The sequence below is a fragment of the Bombus fervidus genome, chromosome 11 (genome assembly GCF_041682495.2).
Source record: "Bombus fervidus isolate BK054 chromosome 11, iyBomFerv1, whole genome shotgun sequence".
In the NCBI taxonomy this organism is placed as follows: domain Eukaryota; kingdom Metazoa; phylum Arthropoda; class Insecta; order Hymenoptera; family Apidae; genus Bombus; species Bombus fervidus.
The window spans coordinates 5,671,940-5,693,960 of NC_091527.1; the positions used below are offsets into that span (position 1 = coordinate 5,671,940).

Genomic DNA, 22,021 nt, shown 5'->3' on the forward strand with positions numbered 1-22,021 from the left:
CGTCATCGCTGATACGCATGCTCGATATACCGCAGAATGTCTGCCCGCGATACATATTTTTTACGTTGACTTCTGTGAACACTGTGATAAAGTACGATGCTAAGTTGACGATATTTATCGAAACTGTAATTTTATGGAACAGACGATACGATATAAGATAGTTTCTTTTGTGCCAGAACTATAAATGTGTAAATTTGTTTGATAAAAAACAATGGGTAATTTTTAAAAATTATGCAGTTTAGTGACCTTTCCTAATCTCAACTATTTCACTCGTGTCTCGTTTTACAAAATAAAGGAAAATTTTAAAATATGACGCTTTCGTAATAAAATACAAAGTATACTAGTTTCTTGATTGATTTTCTGTTTTACCGACAAAACTATCAACTAATCAAAATTAGAAAAAATCACTAAACTGCGTGATTGCCTTTAAATTTTCGTAGGATATAGAATATCTATCGCTTTCGAAACACAAAGCGAGAGGTCTGTAAAGAAAGATATCGCGCGTTTGTATCGTTATAAAATCAATCAGCCAGTAAATAGGATTGCAAGATATCATTTGACGATATCGTCTGCAACAAATCGTCACAATGAAGTCGGACTGTCGGACAATAGATTTTCCACTCGCTCCGTAAATTTACCTAGGCCTTGTCGATAAATCAACGTTTCACAGTCGCAAAAGAATGGTAATTTATACTAGAAGGTTCGCGTAACGACCATTTCGACAACGTCTTTTCCCGCGCTTGGTACCAACCGGTCACGTTTCGTCCATGTTTTCACGTGAACAACGAATGTAACGGCGTCTCTCGAGACAGGAGTGCGGAATCGTCACGATGAAACATCGCAAGTAGATGTTTGCAATAGATTTCCGACGGTTGATTTACTGTACGATCACGCACGATCAGAAGCTACGAAGGGAAGAAGGGGAACGATTTACGACAAGCATGTGACGAAAGACCTTCGCTACCGACAGCGTGCTAATATTCGCGGAACCATTGCCATTCAGCAGTTTCGAGCGAATTTCCTCAGCATCGCTAATTCGATACACTGGGCTTAGTCATGCTGTTTCCACGCTTGCTTTCCGGATTAGGATCGTGTTTGTTGTCGGAAACTCCCTATTGTATTGTATTTTATGCTAATCACTCGGTCATACACGATTTCACACATAATCACAAATTAACGACTCGTTTTCGTTAGTCTTGAAGGTCGCATACATAGTTAAGTACTGTTAATTGTGGGAGAGGAATTTTTCCGTCTGTAGTAGGAGATTTTCATAGTTTGTTTTGTAATTTGTCCGATTATTTTCACTGAAAATTACAAATGAAATTGAAAGATTAATTGGAAATTGCATCGAGTCAGTTTACTTTTAATTCGTTGTTTTCACTTATTAAATTTGTTATTTTCAATTGGATAAGAATGTTTACCTAACGTTCAATTCAGGTTAAGTGAATTAATCAGAAGGATTATTTTATAATAAACGAAGCTACTTATTAAAGCGTATTACAAAATGATTTGAGAATGTTCGCAAGTCGCTGATATCGAAAAGTGAAAATTTCGCAGCTACGGTCCCTTAACTCCGCCAACTCTCGATGTTGCATAAGAAATGAGTCATGAACGTGTTTAAAAAAAAAATATGAGGAAGCAAGAAATCGAAAATTATCGGCCAAGTATCACCCTTTCCCCGTGGACAAACCAGTCCATTGGGGCTGCGTTCTCATTTTTTATTTATCAGGAACAATTAGCAGTTGCCTTTAAACGTTACCAACAGGTTGTACGTCTCATTGTTTCGCGTTTGCCTTCGCTTTCCATCAGTGTCGATAAGGAAACTCTTCCTGTATAAGATCCCTCTAGGAACTATTGGAGACAATTTCTAGCTATTTTCCTATTTCGTAAAGGAATGAATCAACGAATGGGGAAAAAATACAAATTCGATTAACTCTAGAACTACTTAAATAATCAATACGTGATTTGTTAATAAAATTTTCTAGGTCCACAATGATGCACTTTTGTGAATTTCAATAATTTTTCGTATAAAATTTACGTAGAAGATTTTTTCTCGTTTTTTATTTATTTTTCATTTTCTTTTCTATAGTTAAGGATATCCCAATCCTTGACAGTTGTAATGTTAAATAAAAATTTAGAAGAATGATACTTGTTATATAATCTATATCATATCATATTCGTTTAAATAGTAGAAGTATACGGAGTAAAAATTTTCAACACAATAAAATTAAAAAAACAGGAAGAAAGATTAAAAAGAATTTATTCGATATAATCTTATCGGTAATCTAATACTGTACTATAAGCTTTCTTATTTTATCTGCATTTATTATTTCGCTTAATATGTACGTTTCTGTCCTAGATAAATGGAAGTTTAAAAATGTTTTCTAAAAAGTCGCCATGATTATCTTCAGTTAAAAGTTACTAATATCAAATTACATATTTTCGTTAATGTATTCCTGTGCATGTTTTTCATTAAATGTTTTTTCTGAATAAACGAGTTGTTATTTGCCAATAAAAATTAATATTTATAAGATAACAAGTTCTGTACACTTCGGTGATATCATGGTGTATAGTTTTAAATTTAACACCAGATGACATATCGGAGGCGGAGTAATGACGTACGTATATGCATGGTTGTTGTGAATTCTCTCTCGAGCTGTCGACTTACTGCCTAATCGACATAACGTTTTATTCATTTTTTAAGGTACTGTTGGAAAATGTGAATTTTGAGAGAGACAAGAAGTTCAGTCTTTAATTATTTTAAAAGAAAATTTCTCTTCAGTTCTTAAGATCTTTGATCTTCGGTTGTTTTTCTCCTTTTATATATGTATTTTAATTAATATTTTTATATGTGGATAAAGTATCGCTCATAAGTATTGGAATAATGGAAACTTCGCATTTCATTTTATTTCTATCGTAGCTTAAATATTTGAATTATTTAAATAGATATTGTCACAATAAATTTGAACTGGCATATATATCTCAAAAATATACTCCCTCACTTTTTATGATAAATGCTATGAATGAGTGATGAATGAATCGCGTATATAACATGAAACGTATTAAATGTTCTGGCCTTTAAATCGAAGATAAGCAGTCTATATTACCCATACAGGAAAACGTAAGTGTTTGTTCTAGTTTACTTTTCTTGAATATATCTAGTTGACATTAATGCCACTTGTTTTTGACTAATATAGATAACGCATCTGAATTAGTAGTTTTCGAAGTCCCGATAATCTTATGATTACTATAAATTCTTATGTCGATTATATAGTAATTAGACTCGAATTTTCGCAATAAAAGGAGTATACCCAATACGGTGTAAGACCAACAATTTAATCGTATAAGATATGCACTACAGAAATTAAACTGACTTTCTCCGGCAATAACAGATAAAGTTTCGATAAGGAATCGGTCAAAGAAATGTGTTTGAAACACGTGGAACAAGGTATCAAAAAGCTTAAGCAACAGCTTATCGGGAAATGCAATATAAAAGACTTATCTGCTTAAAAGAAATAGTCCATTGAAATTAGCAAACTAACTACAGATTAATCCTCGATCAATCATCTTCTACTTAATAATACATTTTATGTTACGACGCATTAACTTCCATTGACTGGAAATGTTGCAAACAAATTATTGAATGATCACTCGATACGACTGATTTATACTTTTTTATTCTGAGAAAAATTTCTAATTATCTCGTTCATTTTTTCTTTTTTTTTTTTTTTTTTTTTGATAAATATTTAATGACTAATTAAAGATCTATATAGATTATTCATCGAAGTAAATTTTCCGATAATTTCATTACTCATATTTCTATTAGCTATTTCCACCTATTTTATAGTTCTTTACCGTGTAACGAAACTTCGTAGAAACGTGATCGATAAATTGACGTCAGAGTTTTACAACTTTCCCTGATTTCGATGTTTGCGTAAAAAGAATTACGCAAAAAATAACTCAAATGCCACTAGATCCAATCTCTTTTAACCAAAATTATATAGCTATTTGGTCGATTAGTATTCTATCTCGATGCTCGTCGAACGATTTGACGGAAAGCAATCGAGACAAATTAGATGTAAATTCTTCGTGGTCGTTATCCTCGGATTCTTCTATAAAGCATGGTCGTGCTTATGCTTTTGAAAGCCCTAAGCGCGAAGTTATTAAGTTTGAAATTTTGCCACAAAATGTGATCCCATTGAGAATAAGGCCTCAACTTTACGCCTAAAACGCCTTATGGTAAATGCGTTTAAATATTAAACCAGCGGTTCATAAAATAAAATAAAAAATATTGAATCTGTATTTATTTATTTGTTATTACTTATTTATTTAAAATGTATCTTCTTCTCTCCGTAAGGTTGTTGATGAGCAGTTGACGAATACTTCAAATATACATATATGACATATTAAGGATTTCAATTTTGAGTTAAGTTTTGCGGAAAGTTCGTGACGCCAAAAAATTATTTAAAGTAGGTCCGTAATAAACAAATGGTTAAGAACCGCTATATTGGACAATTATGGTGACCAGAGATTTCTCAAGAAAATATCGTCCTGTTCAAGACATTTGACTGTGAAAAGATTACAGAATCAAGATAAAAGATTCTTCAAGAACGAACAACCGACCTTTGGATCTGCAAAGTGTTTCACGAACAGAGTCATAGAATTTGAAACGTAGAATTGTTTAGAATAAGTGGGTTGTAAAGGAGATTGTTATGGAGGTTTCGACTGTTATTCAGATTTAAATCATGATTTATCGTGGCCTGTTTTGTGGCTTGAAGCGCGATGCAAGCAAAAATTGCGCAGTTCTTCGGAATGAAAGGATTCAAGTGTTTGGAAACAGTGGGAATCTTGTTGGACATATGTTGCAGAGATAACGGCGAAGGTTATTTGTACCGTAATAAAAATCGATTGCAAAGCAAATTTATAGTCTCTAAAAGTTTTATAATCTCTTTGTACTCTCAAACGTTTTTGTATTTACTTTTACAGACATTTTGATGTATGTCTATCGCTAAGACTACACAATATGCAGAGGTAATAAAAGTACCTTAGCGAATTTACTAAGGTCTTGCCGTCGTATTCTGAATAGCAATTGCCAGAATATAAATCCCTCATAAAATTGTTTGTAGAACCAACGACCTCAGTAAGTACGGCATGACCCTCAAATTCACAATGTTGAGATACCGTTCATTCCTGCAATTTCCACATTGAAGTTTACATCCGTAATTTTCTCACGACAAAATTTACTTAATAAATTCCCCTAAATCTGATGCATTTATGGATGATGATATTTATGCATAATGTATTATATATTAAATATCTTTGTAGAAGATATCAAAAATAAGAATTAATTTGTGCAACTCAACGTTCTATCACTTTAGCATTTGCGAACGAATCATTGGGCGAAATGTGCATATTTCGCGATACGTTATAATTCATGCGAAGCTGTAGGTGCGTTCTAATGAAAAGACACATGACGAGAGTGATACATGGCTCGTAAACGCAAAAGTATTAATTAACGTGTCAAGGTAATATATTTAATATATTTTTAACGTATTTTTATCATAAGGCCTCATTGATATTCTAGATGAAGTTACTAGAAGTTTAGATTATAACGTCTAAAACTAAAAATATTAGAGGACTGATAAAGCGAAGACAATAAAAATCAGAGAAAGTTTGCGTCCTCGAAGATAATTATGTGTCTTGCACCATGAACAAATTGCATTGATGAAAGTTTCACAAGGCCAACCTTTTCCTGCACATTGTTACTGCAACATCAGTGTTTCGAAGCATTTCAAAGTTGTGTTACAATGAAATTTTTTAAAAGGAATAAATAATACAAAAATGGAAATTAGTATAATAATTGGAAAATAGTATTTATTGAATATATAAATACATAGACAACGTTTTAGATTTTGTATAATTATTGTTTATGTTTTATAGGTTTCTTACAAAAGAAAAGGAAATCTTAAGTGTTGTATAGTATACAGGGTACGACCGTATAACGTATGCAGGCATGAAGTGATTTTTTATGAAATGACAGAAAAAAGATATAGAATAACGCTTTTTTATATGAGGCTTCGTTTTCAAGAAAATCGAGTTCAAAAACTTATCAAGTAATACTCGAATATGGCTGATTCCGGACTGGGCAAGAATTAGGTAATCGACAAAACGTTATTCTACGTGTGAGAATGAAAATGTAGAACGAAATTTTTCCACCATGGGCTTTGTTTCTACGAAAAATAAATTTTTTACTAGACCGATTCCTAACTAAACATGTTCAGGCCCTCTATCTTCGTGAAGATGAAGCATTAAGTGGAAATTTTATTACTTATTTTTATTACTTATTTTCCCACGTAGAATAGCCTTCCGCTGATCGTTTACTCAGTCGGTAATTAGCCAAATTTCAGTATACTTGACAAATTTCCCATTTTCTCAACTTTCTGAAAAACGAAGCCTAAAGAGATTTCATTCCATATGTCGTAAGAAGATATGAAGTTCAAACATGTGGGACGGCTGCCTGGCCTCCGTTACCCTCGACTGTGGAAAGAGAAAGCGTCAACACTTGAGGGTGTCATATAAATTTAATGCCCTCTTCCGTACGGTGTTCTGGGCTTAACGGGCCCCGACGTTTTACGAATGTGACGCTTAATATTTTCGAGTATTTGCACAATCCCCGAAGTAAAACGGCGTGAGTTCGGCATTTCTGCATCTATAGAACGTGCTATAAACGCAACTACCTTGAATTCGCCTTTAGTACTTTGTCATAATTTTCTCCTTATTTTTTCACAATCAATCATTTCATATCCGCTTACATGTTATTCGGTCCACATCCTGTATTAGTATTATAAAATTCGTTAATTTATATATATATATAAATTATACTCTTTCATAAATTTATTTAATATAATATTTATTCATTATAAATTTATTCATTATAAATTTACTCTTTCATAAGTTTTGTAGATCAAAAGATATCAATTGTCAAACGATAAATAAGAATAAGATATCAAATGGCTAACAATTTCAAACACGATCGCCTGTCTAATGCAAAATCAAGCGAGCCGATTGCAGTTCTCGACACCTAATGTCTCGTATTAAATTAAAAGAAGGAAAAACGTGTTTATGTATACTATGTACACCTCGGTGTAAGGGGAAACGTGTCCGTATCATGGATTTTAACGAGATCTCTCGTGTCGCGAAGTGAAATCACGTTCTCACGAGCGAAGAAGCACCGAGAAAGCAATCGTCGTCGCCACGTGGCGTTGAAACAAGATCTGTCGGCGAGCGCATCGTGCGTAAATCGCGATAACGTTTCTTATCGGCATCTGGCGAAAAATGAGAGCGTGGCACGACACGAACGAAGGTTTTTGCTTCGAATCGCACAATTTCGCAATTTTTTTTTCTTTTTCGACCTTCTTAATTAACAACAGCCGGAAAAGTTCATCTTACCATTAAGTCTATTATTTGTTAAACTGCTGGGACTTTTTTTTTTAATTCCTCAGAGATATTGAAATCAGATTTTATTTCAAATTATTCCTTATGATAACTTGCAGATAACAAAATTGATGCATATGTGGAATTAATTGTGCCTTGTCTTGTTTATTACTCTCAGATTGAAGAGAAAATGTCGATTATTTTGTGCAAAGTCGTACGTTTGGTTTCGAGTAATAATTTTAGATTGATTTAAAATAGAATGAGACATTTTTAGAAGAATTTATGATTCCTAAGAAGAAGGTAGATAGATAATAATGAGGTAAGACGAAGTAAATAAATTTAACGTTGATAGGATAAATCTCTTTAATTTATCTTAATTTTAAAATGCATCTACCTGTATAATTGAAAAATAGAAAATAGTTCATAAAATTCTTTGAAACGTCCTCTTATTATATCGTGCTATTGACGCAAAGAAAATAAAAAATATTAGATAAAGAATTAGAAGTAAACTAGTAAAAGTTTCAGATACTCATAAAAAAATAACGATGATATAAAAAGACACAAACGTATACGAATGAAATTTTAGATTGTGCAGTACCAGTCGTTCCTTACTGTCAAAAATAGCTTGAGGAAGTGGTTTCATGCTCGAAACATTGAAATCACATTATCCTCACGTTTTCGACTGATCGATTCACTCGCGAACGTAATACGTCGGACTTATCGTCCAAGAACTTGATTTCTATAAATAATTGTCACGGAACAATTATCGCAACTATCGTTCGAGGTTTAAATCATCCTTACTGTTGAAAATCACGCGTTCTCGCTTAAATACTAAATACACGTTTTAAACAAGATTGAAGGATTTATAACTTCATCGGAGAATAAACGCGTAACAAACACCTTATCGAACGATTTCGTGATCTGTCTCGAGTTTCGTGTTTTAACACGCGATGAACGATCAAAGTAAAACGCATCTATAAAAGAGATTTCAGGAAATGCATTTCCACAAGATACATTATGTACGTATTGTGTTTTGTTAAACAAACAACATACGTAAATTGCATTGAAATGGATATGCGAACGAGAAGAATGAAAAAAAGACTACTTAAATAAAATAAATAATAAAGAAGAAAGTCAAGAAATATGCGGAAAAAAAACAGAACGCGGTGCATCGATATCTTTGAAATTCTGGACGAAGATGTAAGAAAGAATGACACGAATTAAATCAAAACTATTGCGAAGTATTCGGGTTTACAAAAATTTCCAGTGTTAACGATGTTTAAGAAACCGTAAAAATTTCGAAATGCTTGAGAAAGTTGCATAAATCAAACACAGAAAGTCGTAAAAATCGTAAGAATTTGAAGGAACGTTGAGTTCATGTACACAAAGATTATGCTTAACATTTGAAAATATCTGGCCGAGACCTAAAAGACTCATCGTGTCCCCCATTCAGTGATTCTTTTACGAGCTCCACAAAGCAAAAATATAACGATTTGTCAAAGGAACGGTCTTGTCTCGCGAACGTGACCTCGTATCAGAAAAAGATGAAACTCATCACTTAACGTCAATCCATCGCTCTTCGTCAGCGTGGTTCACCGAAGAAGAAAAGCGTCCTCATCTTTTTGCATTCCGCGCGCCGATAACCGCGTGTCTATCAATGAGCGTCAATCCGTGAATGAAAAAAATAATCGATACACACGTCTAGGGGGCTGAAGATGATACATCATAGTATTATCACAAGGTTAAATAGCGAAACGTGCTGCTGTAGATACGAAGAAAGAAATTGAGCTTTGGCTATAAATGGATCATGATATATTTATATTTGATTATATTTAATATTTGAATTTTGGAAATCTCCAATAGATAAAGAAAATAGAAATAACGTGGATCAAAGTAAAAAGTTTGAATTTCTTGATCAATTAGATCGTGTGCTGAGGCGAGTCGAGTGGCTCAAGAATTCGATTCTTGAGTAATTCGAATGATTTACAAAGTTCGATTTTTAGATAACTCGAGCGATTAAAAAGTTCGATATTTGCTTGAGCGATTTAAATTAATCTAAAAAATTCTATGCTTCAGTTTGCTAACGAATCGAGATCGATTCGAATCTAAAATTTTCGATTAATATTATGACGTTTGACTTCCCTACAATTTAATTGCGATCCCAATCTAATCAAAACCACGCAACGCTTGAGAGTTTGAGTACACTTAAAGTAGCACTCGACGATCAACTTGAAAAAAGTTCAACATATATGGAAATCCCTGGTACTTATGATCTGTTCTACTGTCCCCCATGTTTTTGTCTTTCTGTTTCTCTCACTCTTTTCGTTTTCTTGTTCCAGGGACTGAGAGATGTCCTCAGAAGGGTGTCGTGAAGCAGGTAGCTTCGAAGCTGCTAAGGGCGCTGTCCGAGAAAGGACTGGCCTTGCTCGTCAACCACGGCATTCCAGAATGCAAGGTACGTATTTCCATCGATACTCATTCTACATCGTAATCGTTGGATCGAACAGCGTTTCGAACATTAGGTACACGTATCCGGGCACTCGCGTAATTATACGCGTCAAAAAGTGTTAACAAATTGAATGATTGAAATATTTGAAAAAATAAAATTCAAAATCCTGTTGAACGCGTTTATTGAAAATTTTATAATAGTTTAAGCTTGTTTAAATAGAATACGTATTTTTAAATATTTATATGTCGAATAATTTTTAATTATTTATATATATATTTATGTATGAACACTTACGTATTACAGAAAAGAAATATAAGTCTGTTTTTATAAACTTCTCTGATTTCAACATACTAAATAAACAAAATTTAATAATATACTTAATATAAAGATTAAATTATCGCTCGGTTTTTAATTTTTTCATACTGAATCTGCGCTCTAGGTTCCTAGTATCTTAATTTTATTCCTGAAATTTATCAAGAATAGGGTATGACAAGAGATACTATATCTTGATTTTACTATATTTTTAATGTATAGTTTCAACGTTTATATTCAAGTTTAGTTATAATTGAACTCCGAATGAATAAATACATACGTTACGGTATTTAGACAATCGAATTACTTACTATCGCTAAGTACTATACAAATAATCAAGTTCCAAGCGTCTACTCACGTTTCAAACATACGATTCGTTTTAGTAAAAGGAGTGGTTGACTCGAATTTCGAGTATTTGACTCGGTTCAATAACCAAAGCCCTTCCCCAGCTTCGATGTCTCCCGCTTAAATTCTGTAAAACAAACATTTTCCCACTTCCAGTTGCTCGAATCGTTAATTCAACTTAAATTTCACCCGCTTTGTTAATTGGAATTCTCGAATTTCTCCATTAAAGATTATGAGGAAGGAAGGCTGTAATTTTATACTGATTTAATTAACCATGAATTATTAAAAAAAAAAAAGAGAGAATACGTCCAATTGTAAAAGTGTAAGCCTGTTAAATGGGGAGAAGTATTTTTGATGGCCACGCGTTCCATCATATTACACGCACGATGAGACCTTACCTTGTAACAAAACTCGCGTCCTCGGTTAACTTACAAAATTACTATCTCGCATGGAACCAGAATTAAAGGAGTCAAGGCGAAGTACGACGAAATCCACGTCAAAGGAAATAAGTATAAAATTCGCAAGGTTGCAGCGAAAAAAAAAGAAATTTAACCCCTTAACGCGCAAACTTTTCGTTGGTTTATCACTGAAAATGATAACACCTTTTACGATATGAGAAACGAATAATAAAAATAAATGATACGCATTCGGACATTTATTCGTTACATTTGTTGCAAAACTAATAGCTTTATTTAGTATCTTTTATTGTAAGACACATATGATGCGAATGAAGTAACAGATTTATAATAAAATAATTAAAAGATTGCAAGTACGCAAAGCTTATATAAAGATATTTATTGTAATGAAAAATATCAGATAATATCCTAATATTTATGGGTAACACTGTATTCTTTTTTCTTTTTCCTTTTTCTTTTTTTTTTTTTATAAAATATAATATATTTTAGCGTAAGATATCGCAGCTTCGATTTGTAAAGATCAGTGGTTAGTTGTTAAGGCTACACACGTATATAATTGTTGATCAGTCGTAAGATTATGTCAACGGAGATTTCTTAATGCCCTCGTTACGATGATACGTCATGACAAATTTTCAAGGGTTCGAAGATAACGTAATAAGTAGATTTTACGCGATGACCTTGCCGAAGTTGGTGAGACCTCGTATCAAAGAAGAAGCCCGTTATCATGACCGGTTCGTTACAATTTCACGAGATAATTCGCGCGTGATCTACTATAAATACGCGAACGCATTTATCGTTTATCTTTACGCTACGTCTACCCATACAATGTATTAATTCATTTGGCGCGTACGCGTACTACTTTGCCGATGACTTGCAACTGAATGGGAATGAACATCCGGTATAATTGACAATTTGGAGTTTTGGAATTGTTACGAAAAAAAAGGAACATTTGCCTAAATAAGGAAAATTTGAAATCTAAAATTAAGGATTGAAATTTTTGAATTCTCAAGTTGAAAATTTCGAAATTTGAAGGTGTAAAAATTGGAAAATTAAAAAATTCGGATATGACGATTCAAGAATTTAAAAATATTTGTAAATAAACATTTTTATATCTTCCCCCCTTTTTTTTCTTTTTTTGCTATGAAAGTTAGAAAATTAGAAAAGATACAAGTCTGAAGAAATTTTACAATGAATATTAGAATAGATTCGAAGAAAAAATATTCAGCACCTGTATCGTACCGTATTATGGGTTCTTCCATAATGAATAAACAAATTCCTTTCGCATGCTTGATAAATTCCATCTAAGCGGCTTAGCATTGATTATGGTGATTGATAGCTTAGCATTAAGTAAAGAAGGTATTTAGAAAATTAATTAATTATTGATACATCACTAGTTCGTTCAAACAAATTCAATGATTTGATTTCTCTTAATTATCAAGAAACAATTATACATATCCAACAAGATACCTATCCCTAATCTTAGACCAGAAATGTTTCATCTATTACATTTTGTATTATTTTTGTTACTATCATTAAAATTTTAGTATTAAAATTACTTGTTACATTCTCTTTGAAAGATTTTCTCAAACTTCATAAAGTCATAAAGACCTAAACAATATAATCGCCCGCTACACATGCATATTGTATGTACATCGATATCACTAGAACATATACTCTTTTCTATTTTACGGAAAATATCAACTACAAACTAAAAAGCAGCATCACATCCATATTTGACAGACATTTTGTCAAAGAAGAAGAAGGAAAACCAACTAATTGGATGATTTGTAATATAGGAAATTCCCTATTGGTCGCACCTTAATTTCTTATCAGACATTGCGTAAAAGATACATTACACATCGATAATAAATAACACGAAGGCATTCTCTATTTCACAAGTTTCACTGCGCCATCTGTTACAGTAGTGCTTCGCTAACTGACCATGAATCGGTACCTTAACTGATCAGTTATCGAGGGAGATATTTATCTTTAAAATTCTGAATACCTTCATTGATATGTATACCTGATTTCTTTATTTTACATACATGACATAAAGGCCTTTTTACATAATTAAATTTATCGTTTCACAATCGACGAATGAAATGGATAATAAACTAACTCTTAATTTGTAAAATTCACATTATGTTCAAAATGTGAAACTCGCAAAATTTAAAGTTTATTAATTTTCAAATTGATTATACGTATCTCCAAATTTCTAAATTTTCAAATTCCTAAATCTTCAAATCCTTGTGTCTAAAGATATCGCAATTTTGAAATTTGTATGTCTAAAAAATTTATAATTTTTCTTAATTTTGCTTTGTTACCAAACTATTCTTATCACTGTGCAATGGTAATTTATGACCTGTAAAACTTCGCTATACAATAATATTAGCTCGATGATTCTGAAATTCCGTCTAAATACAAACTTAGTTAGCTAGTTAACCAAACACGCTCCCTCCTGAAAAAATTCCATGTTACTTTTCGACGGTCCTACAATTCGCAATGACGTCACAATATTTCATTATCAGTCACATACACAGCTCAATTGGTTCAAACAAACCGTCGGTTTTAATTACCTCGGCTGGAATCGAATTAAAAATTATTGGCGAGAGGAATACGAGCGATGAGGTTAGGAAAGGGGGAAGACACGCGAAAACAAGCATTTGTACGATGCCTTAGAATCCCTCGAGTAATTGCTCAACCTAAATTAGGTACATGTTGGTTTATGTGGCAGTTGTTGATTCGATTAGATAGTTGCAACCCATTTACAATGTGAAATAGATTGTTTACTGGCCAGCATGCCTGATCTATTCCAGCCTGCTCTCATGGTAAACAACGTATTCGATCGATGGAAGAATTCTGTGGCAATCAATGTTACTAATTGGATAAAGCGATCTTGTGGGATAGAAGCGTAGAAAAATAGTACGCAGATGGTCTATGATTTTCCTTGAATTTACTGAGGACATTTATTGATGTAATAATTAATATTAATTACTTATACAGGCATAGATTTTTTTATAGTTTAGTCGATTATTTTAGCCACTATTGTTTATAGATTCAAGACTTAAGATATCATATAAAAATATCAGTACATATGACGTTTGTAAAGAATAATTTTACCATAAAAGCTTTCATTATTTTTATTAATGAAGCAATGAAAAATTTATTAATTTTGTTTAAGTAATTAGGTGTATTATTTTTTGAAGTAATAAAACAAGCTACTATTTTGATTTTTCGATGTTGTGTAGGTATTTTTGTTTTATATTAGATCAAATTTTCTATTAAAGTTTATATATAATATTATAGATTTCATTATTTACTTTATTATATGTTATATTATCATTATAGAATATACACATAATAAGCAATATATAACTGATCTGAAAGCTTGTTCACCTCTAGAAAATTATATTTTAACTTGACGCTTGATTATTAGGTTTGTAATTAAAATCTTTTATTATAATTTTCTATTTCGTTGCAAAAATCTTAAATTATTTCCAACGTCTATTTTGTTTCACGATGAGTAATAGATTCCAAGCAATTTAGATGACTAATTGTAAGTAAAGTTCACATCTTTGGTCATTTACAGAAAATAATAAGCAATAAAAACGATTCCTGCAAAAAGGAGCATAAAAACCAAACATGAATATTTTACATGTTTCTTAACGGCGCCACACAATTAATTATTTAATATATGTAGATCCAATTTCAAAATATTTCTCCACTGTAAAATTTTATTTTGTTATGGATAAGTTGAACGATATAGTCTTCCAAAATAATTCGGTTTGAGAAACGCGAGTCGAACGTGTCGTATAAGCTTATTTTGGTAATCGAGAAGCTTAGAAAATATTTTGTGAACTCAGAGATACTCCCAGGGATCGAGGCGCATCTTGCAGACTTAATTTTGCAATTTACAACTGTCGCACTATTTTTATGAAATTTGTTGGATTTTCCATAGTGCTAAGCGTTTATTTGAGTAATAATATAAAGCAGAGTATGTAAAAAATACGTGTTGCAAGACATTTGGCATTGCTTCTGTTACATGTAGAATTTAAAATGACGTGTCAAAAGGTCACATGAAGATTACATAAAGACACTTTTATGCTGTTTTTTTTAAATACAACGACGTATTCTACTAATACTCCTTCAACTTCAAAATAAAATATGTACATTATAAATTTCTATAAAAAAATTTCCTAGATTTTTCATTTTTTAAATAATCATAGCTTCTTTCAGATTGGAAAAAATTTTCTTTAATTTCTTCTAAATTGCTTATTCAAATTGACTCATAATGCTATTGAAATATATTATCTACATCTACATTATTCTTCAAGGAATTTTAAATAATCATAAAACACGAACGATGACATTAATGCAACCAATTAATACAACAAATTAATAGAACAAATTATGTAACCCTCCTCATTGTTTCATTGAATCTATCGGAACTTTTTGTCAATGATTTCGTTGAAAATCGCTAGGCATGTTAAGTCAATAACTCATTTTTCTTTGGAATATTATTCTTACCTTTTTCTGTGCCTATTAATTTTTGCAATATTCTTATATATTTTACATACTTTATCATTCCTGGTATTGAGTACATTCACAGTCGATGAAACAGGTTTTTACACAATTTCGTAAGTCATTTAATCAGCAGCCCATGATAACTGAAATGACACGTATCAATGTGATGACTTTGTCGTCACCGGTTTTGTCGATATCTCATGAATGTTACCTTGGAAGGTTCCTGATACCGAACTCAGACATTAATTACATAATGTTTTACTCAATGAGGTGTTGCTACTCTCGGGTGTTTTTATATTTGAATCATTAACCGTTTGAATTTATATATGTACTTCTCATGAAATCACATGTCGCTAATTCATAAAAAATCTTTGATCTTGAAAAATTCATTAAAAAGTCTTTTTAATCTTGGAAAATAATAATAATAAAATAATCTCATAATACTAGACTTTTGATACATAGAGTTTTGATAATTACTATTGTAATAATAATATATTATTTCCAGATGAAAGCAGCTTACAGAGCTTTTGATGCATTCTGCGAACTCCCAGAGGAAATGCGAACCAAGTACGAACGCAATGAGAGCAACTACGGATACGTGAAACCAGGACCATCAAAGTATAATTTATTTGAGACTGAATTTATCATAAGAAAATTTTTATTTAAACTTTTTAATATTTTTTTGTGGTTTATATTCATAGATATGCTGATGAGAAAGAAGCTCGACATGTTTTCAATGTGACCGGACGCGGAGGACCTCTTCCGGACGAGGAAATACCTGGTTTCAAATCGGCGGTCGACGAACTTGCTCGTGATTTCAAGCAACTATCCGCAATGCTTTTAACTGTAATGTCACATTTTTTTGTTACATATGAACATACAAAATAGATTTTAGTTGTCTTCTAATTTATAAAAGCAATTTCTAAAGATTGACGCAAGATCCAGCCCTTCGTGTTATTAATTTCTACTAGTTGAGCATTTTTTATATTATTGTTTCCTATTAGACGTAAAAAATCTGGATCTCACGTTAAGCTGCTTCTTAAAAAACTCGAGTATTTTAATTCAAACTTTTCTGGAGCAAAGAATTAATAAAATTACATTGAATAGATTCGTTCACAACTATAATCTCTTCCTTTCGTAATATTAAACTACACAGCGTTGCACAAATATTTAAAAAGCTTCTAAATATATTTCTTTCTCTTTCTCCATTGATGTTTGAACATAACGATCCGGAAGCCTTTATGGACAGATAGTTTAACAAAAGTAAGTTGCTTTAACTGTGAGTAACCCTACAAACCAATCTATCCCGCAGGCAAACTAACACGATTGGTTTCTTCGGTTGCTTTACAGCCGTCATTAGGTACTATAAAATAAAAATAGGGGCCAATGTATGTGATCTATGCCTTGTAGGCTCTGGCCGTGGGCCTAGAGCAATCCCCTGATTTCCTGCTGTCGAAGCATTCGCGCATGCTGGGACCTGGTAACGAGTCGACCCTTCGTCTTCTTTACTATCCTCCTCTTGGTGCACCAGCGCCAGGATTGGCTCGTTGTAGCGCTCATTGCGATTATGGAACTTTCACTTTGTTAGCACAGGTAGATATATCTATAAAACTTAATAAATTGTATTTTTAGTTTCCAATCCTATCTAAATTGAAATTTCTTTTTAATCCACCAAAATATAACTTATAGCATAATAATTTTTTATTATTTAATTATTTTTAGGATTGCGAAGGTGGTCTAGAAATACAGACTCCTCATGGTGAACGATGGGGAAGAGTCGGTCATCTTCCAGGTGCAATTTTGGTGAATACCGGGGACATATTAGCGAACTGGACAAACAATCAATTACCAGCATTAAGACACCGAGTTGTTGTACCAGAACATTGTGGTCGAGGTCGTCATTCCATTGCATTTTTCGTGCATCCAGATACTAATACTCTTATCGAACCTTTAGATACAAAAATCGCACAAGCCAACCAAGAACCAGCACTATGTCGTTTACAGAAAAAGAAACGCGGTGTTATGACTGCGTATCACCATATTCAACGTCGACTTCGAGAAACTTATGCTTCTTAACGGTGTTAACACAATTATATCTTTTTGTTTCTGGATAAAAATGTCTTAACTTATCGTTGAAATTTAAGCAGAAAAAGACTTGAAATTTTTAAATACCAATGTAACATGATCAATTCTTATGATTCTATGACATTATACGTTTTTTTTTTAAAGAAGCTAATACACCAATAAGAGACAGAATAATCAACTACCGATTGTGATAAAATGGCTCATCTGTTTCAAACAAAGGAAAAGTTCCATAAATAAAGTGCAAGAACTACAATGTTGCATCATGAAGGCAATAATAAAGAAATTTGTACTTACATTTTGTAAAAATCCATTTTATATGAATAATTTAATATGCCATTAATAAAACGGAAGAGAGGTCAGTGATTTGTGATTTGTATTTTTTTATTTTATATTGTCTATATATTATTCTGTAATTTTCTAAATACAACGATATCCAACTAAAATCCAGGATCCCAATCAAGCTTTTGTTTATCCCTTTTTATTCTGACGCAAATAATATTATCTCCAGGTTGGAATGATAACGTTGGATCTTCAAATCTGAGACCACATTCGAGATTAGTTTCTATCGACGACATTTCATTCTTTAAATGTCTCATTGATACCAATTTTCCTATAACAAAGTATTCAAATATTGTCGATAAAAATATAAAAAATATATGTTATAGGTATTAAAATTAATATTCAATAGAAAATAAAATACTAAATGAAATTAATAAAACGTAAAGTAGTGGATTAGTAAATGAATTTCATAATTGTCATAACAAATTTACCTGTAAAAATATTTTCATTTCCTCTTACTATATGATACAGTCCAGATTTTAAAAGAACGCCTTTAACGCAACGGCAACCTGCAACGCTTACTTTTTTATTTTTTTCATTTATATCAAATTTTTGTAATACCGTTGCTTCACCTATATTTAAAAATCGAAAAGAAATCATTATTAACATACAATGTTTATATTATAATTACCTGTTATTTAATATTAATAATTATTACCTGTTATTTCTTCGATATTGACTTCAGGTAGTAAACTATTAATTTCTGCCTTAACATTATCGATAAGTTTATATATAATGTTATACAGTCGAAGAGGTATGCCTTTTGCAGTGGCTTCTTCTTCTACTGTTTTAATTGCCTTCACATTAAACCCATAAATAATTGCTGACAACAGGTAAATAATTTAGAGCAATATATAGTAATATATAACTTTATTTTAAAATTTTGTTACCTTTAAATGTATCTGCTAATTCTATGTCCGAGCTTGTGATGGATCCAACACCATAGTGAACAATGTTTAGTCGGCATATTTTATCACATTTATATGAGTCAAAAATATCTAATAATGCCTCGACACTTCCCGCTACATCACCTTTTATAATAATATTAACTGTTGGAGTAGGATCCTCTATTTTAAGTTTATTTTTTTCTTTTTCGACAAGTTTTTCTCTCACCGTTCTCATTACTGCTCTATTTCTTCCAAATGTTCTTCTAATTTCTAACAGGTTTCGATATTCCTATAATAGTGAGAAATATAAGTTGCACTTTCATAAATAATTAAAATATACATTTTGTGTCCACTGAATATTACAATGAGATGTTCTTGTAGTCTTTGTTCGGCAACAGCTTTATGTTGTTTAGCTAAAGTTTCATTGCGCTCTTTCTCTCTAAATTTAAGAACTTGTTGCAATATTTTATCATTTTCTACTTCTAGCATTTCATCTCCAACATCAGGTAATTCTTTCCATCCAATAATTTGTATCGCGTCCGATGGTTTAGCTTCCAAAATAGGGTGGCCGGAATCATTAAACATAGCTCTTACTTTAGCATGTGCTAGTCCAGAGACTATTAAAAAAAAAAAAAGGAACATCGATAAAAATTATTTTAATATATTTAATTTATAAAAGTTAGTATTGCTATTCATTACCTAACAAACATCCTTTCTTTAAAGTACCACGCTGAATTAAAGCTGTCACTAATTTTCCACGACCAACATGATTGCTACATTCAATAACAACACCTTCTACTAAGCCTGCAGGATCCCCTTTCAACTCCATTAATTCCGCTTGTACGACTATAGCTTCTGTTAATTCTTGTAAATTAGTTCCTTTTAAAGCAGATATTTTCACACATTGTACCTCACCACCAAGTTCTTCAACTACAATTCCATGATTTGCAAGTTCATGTTGTACCCTTTTCTGTGAAAACAAAATAATTAGAGATTTAAGAATTCTCAAATTTTGATCTTTAATCTGAACTCGGAGCTCTAAAACATTACAATATCGATGTTAGGTTTATCAATTTTATTGATAGCCACAATAATTGGAACTTTAGCATTTTTTGCCATTGTTATACTCTGTAAGGTTTGTTCTTTGACACCATCATCAGCTGCTACTACTAACACTACAATATCTGTTGCATATGCCCCTCTGTATCGCATAGAGGTAAAAGCAGCATGGCCAGGTGTATCCAAAAATGTTACTCGTTCTCCAGAATCCAAAGTTACTAAAATTTAAGTATAATTAAAGTATATCTTATTAAGTATAATAAAATATTTTTCTTCAAGTTATATATTTCTTTTTTCAAAATTATATTTCAGTGAAATTTTAATTACATAATAATAAAATATATATAAATGAATATTTAAAGATTAATTTAGAACTAACCATCAAAGGCGGCAATGCATTGTGTAATTCCACCAAATTCAGACTGTACAACAGACGTATGTCGTAATGCATCAAGTAAAGTAGTTTTACCATGATCAACATGCCCCATTATTGTTACCACTGGATGTCGTCTCACTAATTGAGACTTATCTGCTAGAGGTCTATACAAAATATAATTATATTACAGCCTTAAGAAAATTCACAAGAATTGCTATTTTGAATTAATCATTCAAACATATTAATTTTGTATTACCTTCTTGTAATGTCTTTATACTTTGTATCTATATTTGAAGTTCGCTTTGAAATAATTTTAGAATTTGCACCAAGTTTTTTAGTTATGGTAGATATTAAATGTCCACTTGATAAAATACTATTTTTATCATAAATATTTTTGCCACTTACAATACAAACTACATCTAAAACATCATTAATATCCCTTTTAGCAGATGTTGCTAATTCTTTGACTGTCATATTTTCCCATACTTCTATTACTGGGAGTGACTTTTTCTTAAATTGTTTATTTGGAAAATTATTTAACATTTCTTCATTAAATACCATAGTTTTCTGAAAATAATTTATAATTTTATTTATATACATGTATTGAATATAATGTAATAATATGTATTAATATGTATATGTATATATAATGTATTAATATGTTTAAAATCATACTTTTTCATTATTTCTTCGTTTAAAAGAAGCTAGGGTAATATGATAATATTGCCGTTGAATATGTAATACATTCAAGGTTTGTAAAGTATGATTTATACTTTGTTCTCGCCATGCTACTTCTGATACTTGCCTTGATAAACTATAAATAAATAGATTACATTAATAAAAAATATATTTAGTGATACGCATTAAATACATTAAGCATTATAAATAATAATATTAAACATATTAAAAAATGTATAATTTAAGACTAGCATTATATTATAAAAGAAGGTTAATTTTACGATCCAATACTGTCTATAAATAAACAATAAGTATTATATATAAACATATGTTTAGTGTATAAATGTCTAGTGTATAACGAATGTATTAAAAGCAAAGAAGAAAATACTTCTAATCTATAATATTAAACAAAAATACAAAATACCCAGATTGAATATATGCTCTAACCATGGACGCAGCCATATTTGTTTTCATCCATTAAAATCGTACATCCATGTCCCGCCAGAGAACGTTATGTTGTTGCGTCTTAAAATTATATTGAAATATAAAGATATGAAGGCAAATTGGTCCACATGACTGTATTTCAAACTAATAGAGATGTTTATGATTTTTCGTATAACAATGCATTAAGCAATGATAAAAAATTTTAGATTAAATTTTAGATTACATTAATGGAGCCCAGTAGATTTTTTGAGGAAGGCAACAGAATTTGATATTCGAATTATTATGTGGATTATATAGTTTATCTAATACGGGTCTTAATAAATATTTTGTCCTCTGTTTAAGATCTACTTCTTTAGCAGATTATCCCCATGAAATAAATGTAGGAATTAATGCTATTAATAATAATAACAAGGTAATTAATGCTCATTGTAGTTCTCAAGTTGGAAGTTCTGGTAGGTGTAAGCACATGGTACGCTTTCACCTTGAACGCACATGTATTATTTTTGAATAAATAATTAATAGTTTATTTAATATTTTTGACTATGATTATAAATGTAATTTATTTGCAAAATTAAAATGATAAAGGAATCAATTGAACAACTGGGCTAGTCGATCCCAGCTTTTAGGTGGCTTTTAACGCTTTTGCTATAACTGTAGCATGTAACCAGATATA

At 31.4% G+C, this 22,021-nt stretch overlaps 2 protein-coding genes across 7 annotated transcripts in view; one reads left to right on the forward strand and one right to left on the reverse strand.

The window, feature by feature from the left end:
• LOC139991853 (uncharacterized) overlaps positions 1–17,928 on the forward strand; it is a 31,245-nt gene extending 13,317 nt beyond the window's left edge. For 2 of the 5 annotated variants that reach the window (XM_072012206.1, XM_072012208.1), the window contains exons 2-6: positions 9,774–9,889; positions 15,986–16,098; positions 16,182–16,326; positions 16,891–17,073; positions 17,203–17,928. In XM_072012206.1, coding sequence (XP_071868307.1) covers positions 9,774–9,889; positions 15,986–16,098; positions 16,182–16,326; positions 16,891–17,073; positions 17,203–17,556 — 911 coding nt within the window. In that variant the 3' untranslated portion in view covers positions 17,557–17,928. Of the gene's footprint in view, positions 1–6,487; positions 6,679–9,505; positions 9,697–9,773; positions 9,890–13,443; positions 13,585–15,985; positions 16,099–16,181; positions 16,327–16,890; positions 17,074–17,202 lie in introns of those variants that run through there. The other 3 variants (XM_072012207.1, XM_072012209.1, XM_072012210.1) reach the window with 3 other exon arrangements.
• Positions 17,768–21,445, reverse strand: Mif2 (mitochondrial translation initiation factor 2). Of its 2 annotated transcripts, none has more exons than XM_072012190.1 (11): positions 21,329–21,445; positions 20,902–21,040; positions 20,483–20,793; positions 20,230–20,390; positions 19,842–20,068; positions 19,491–19,761; positions 19,155–19,408; positions 18,795–19,080; positions 18,563–18,727; positions 18,336–18,476; positions 17,768–18,175 (listed from the first exon to the last, which is right to left on the reverse strand). In XM_072012190.1, the coding sequence occupies exons 1-11, from the start codon at positions 21,376–21,378 to the stop codon at positions 18,003–18,005; spliced, it is 2,178 nt and encodes a 725-aa protein (XP_071868291.1). In that variant the 5' UTR covers positions 21,379–21,445; the 3' UTR covers positions 17,768–18,002. The 2 variants fall into 2 exon arrangements, with proteins under 2 accessions (XP_071868291.1, XP_071868293.1); XM_072012192.1 differs by lacking the exon at positions 21,329–21,445 and adding an exon at positions 21,186–21,247.
• Between the last annotated feature and the right edge of the window lie 576 nt (positions 21,446–22,021).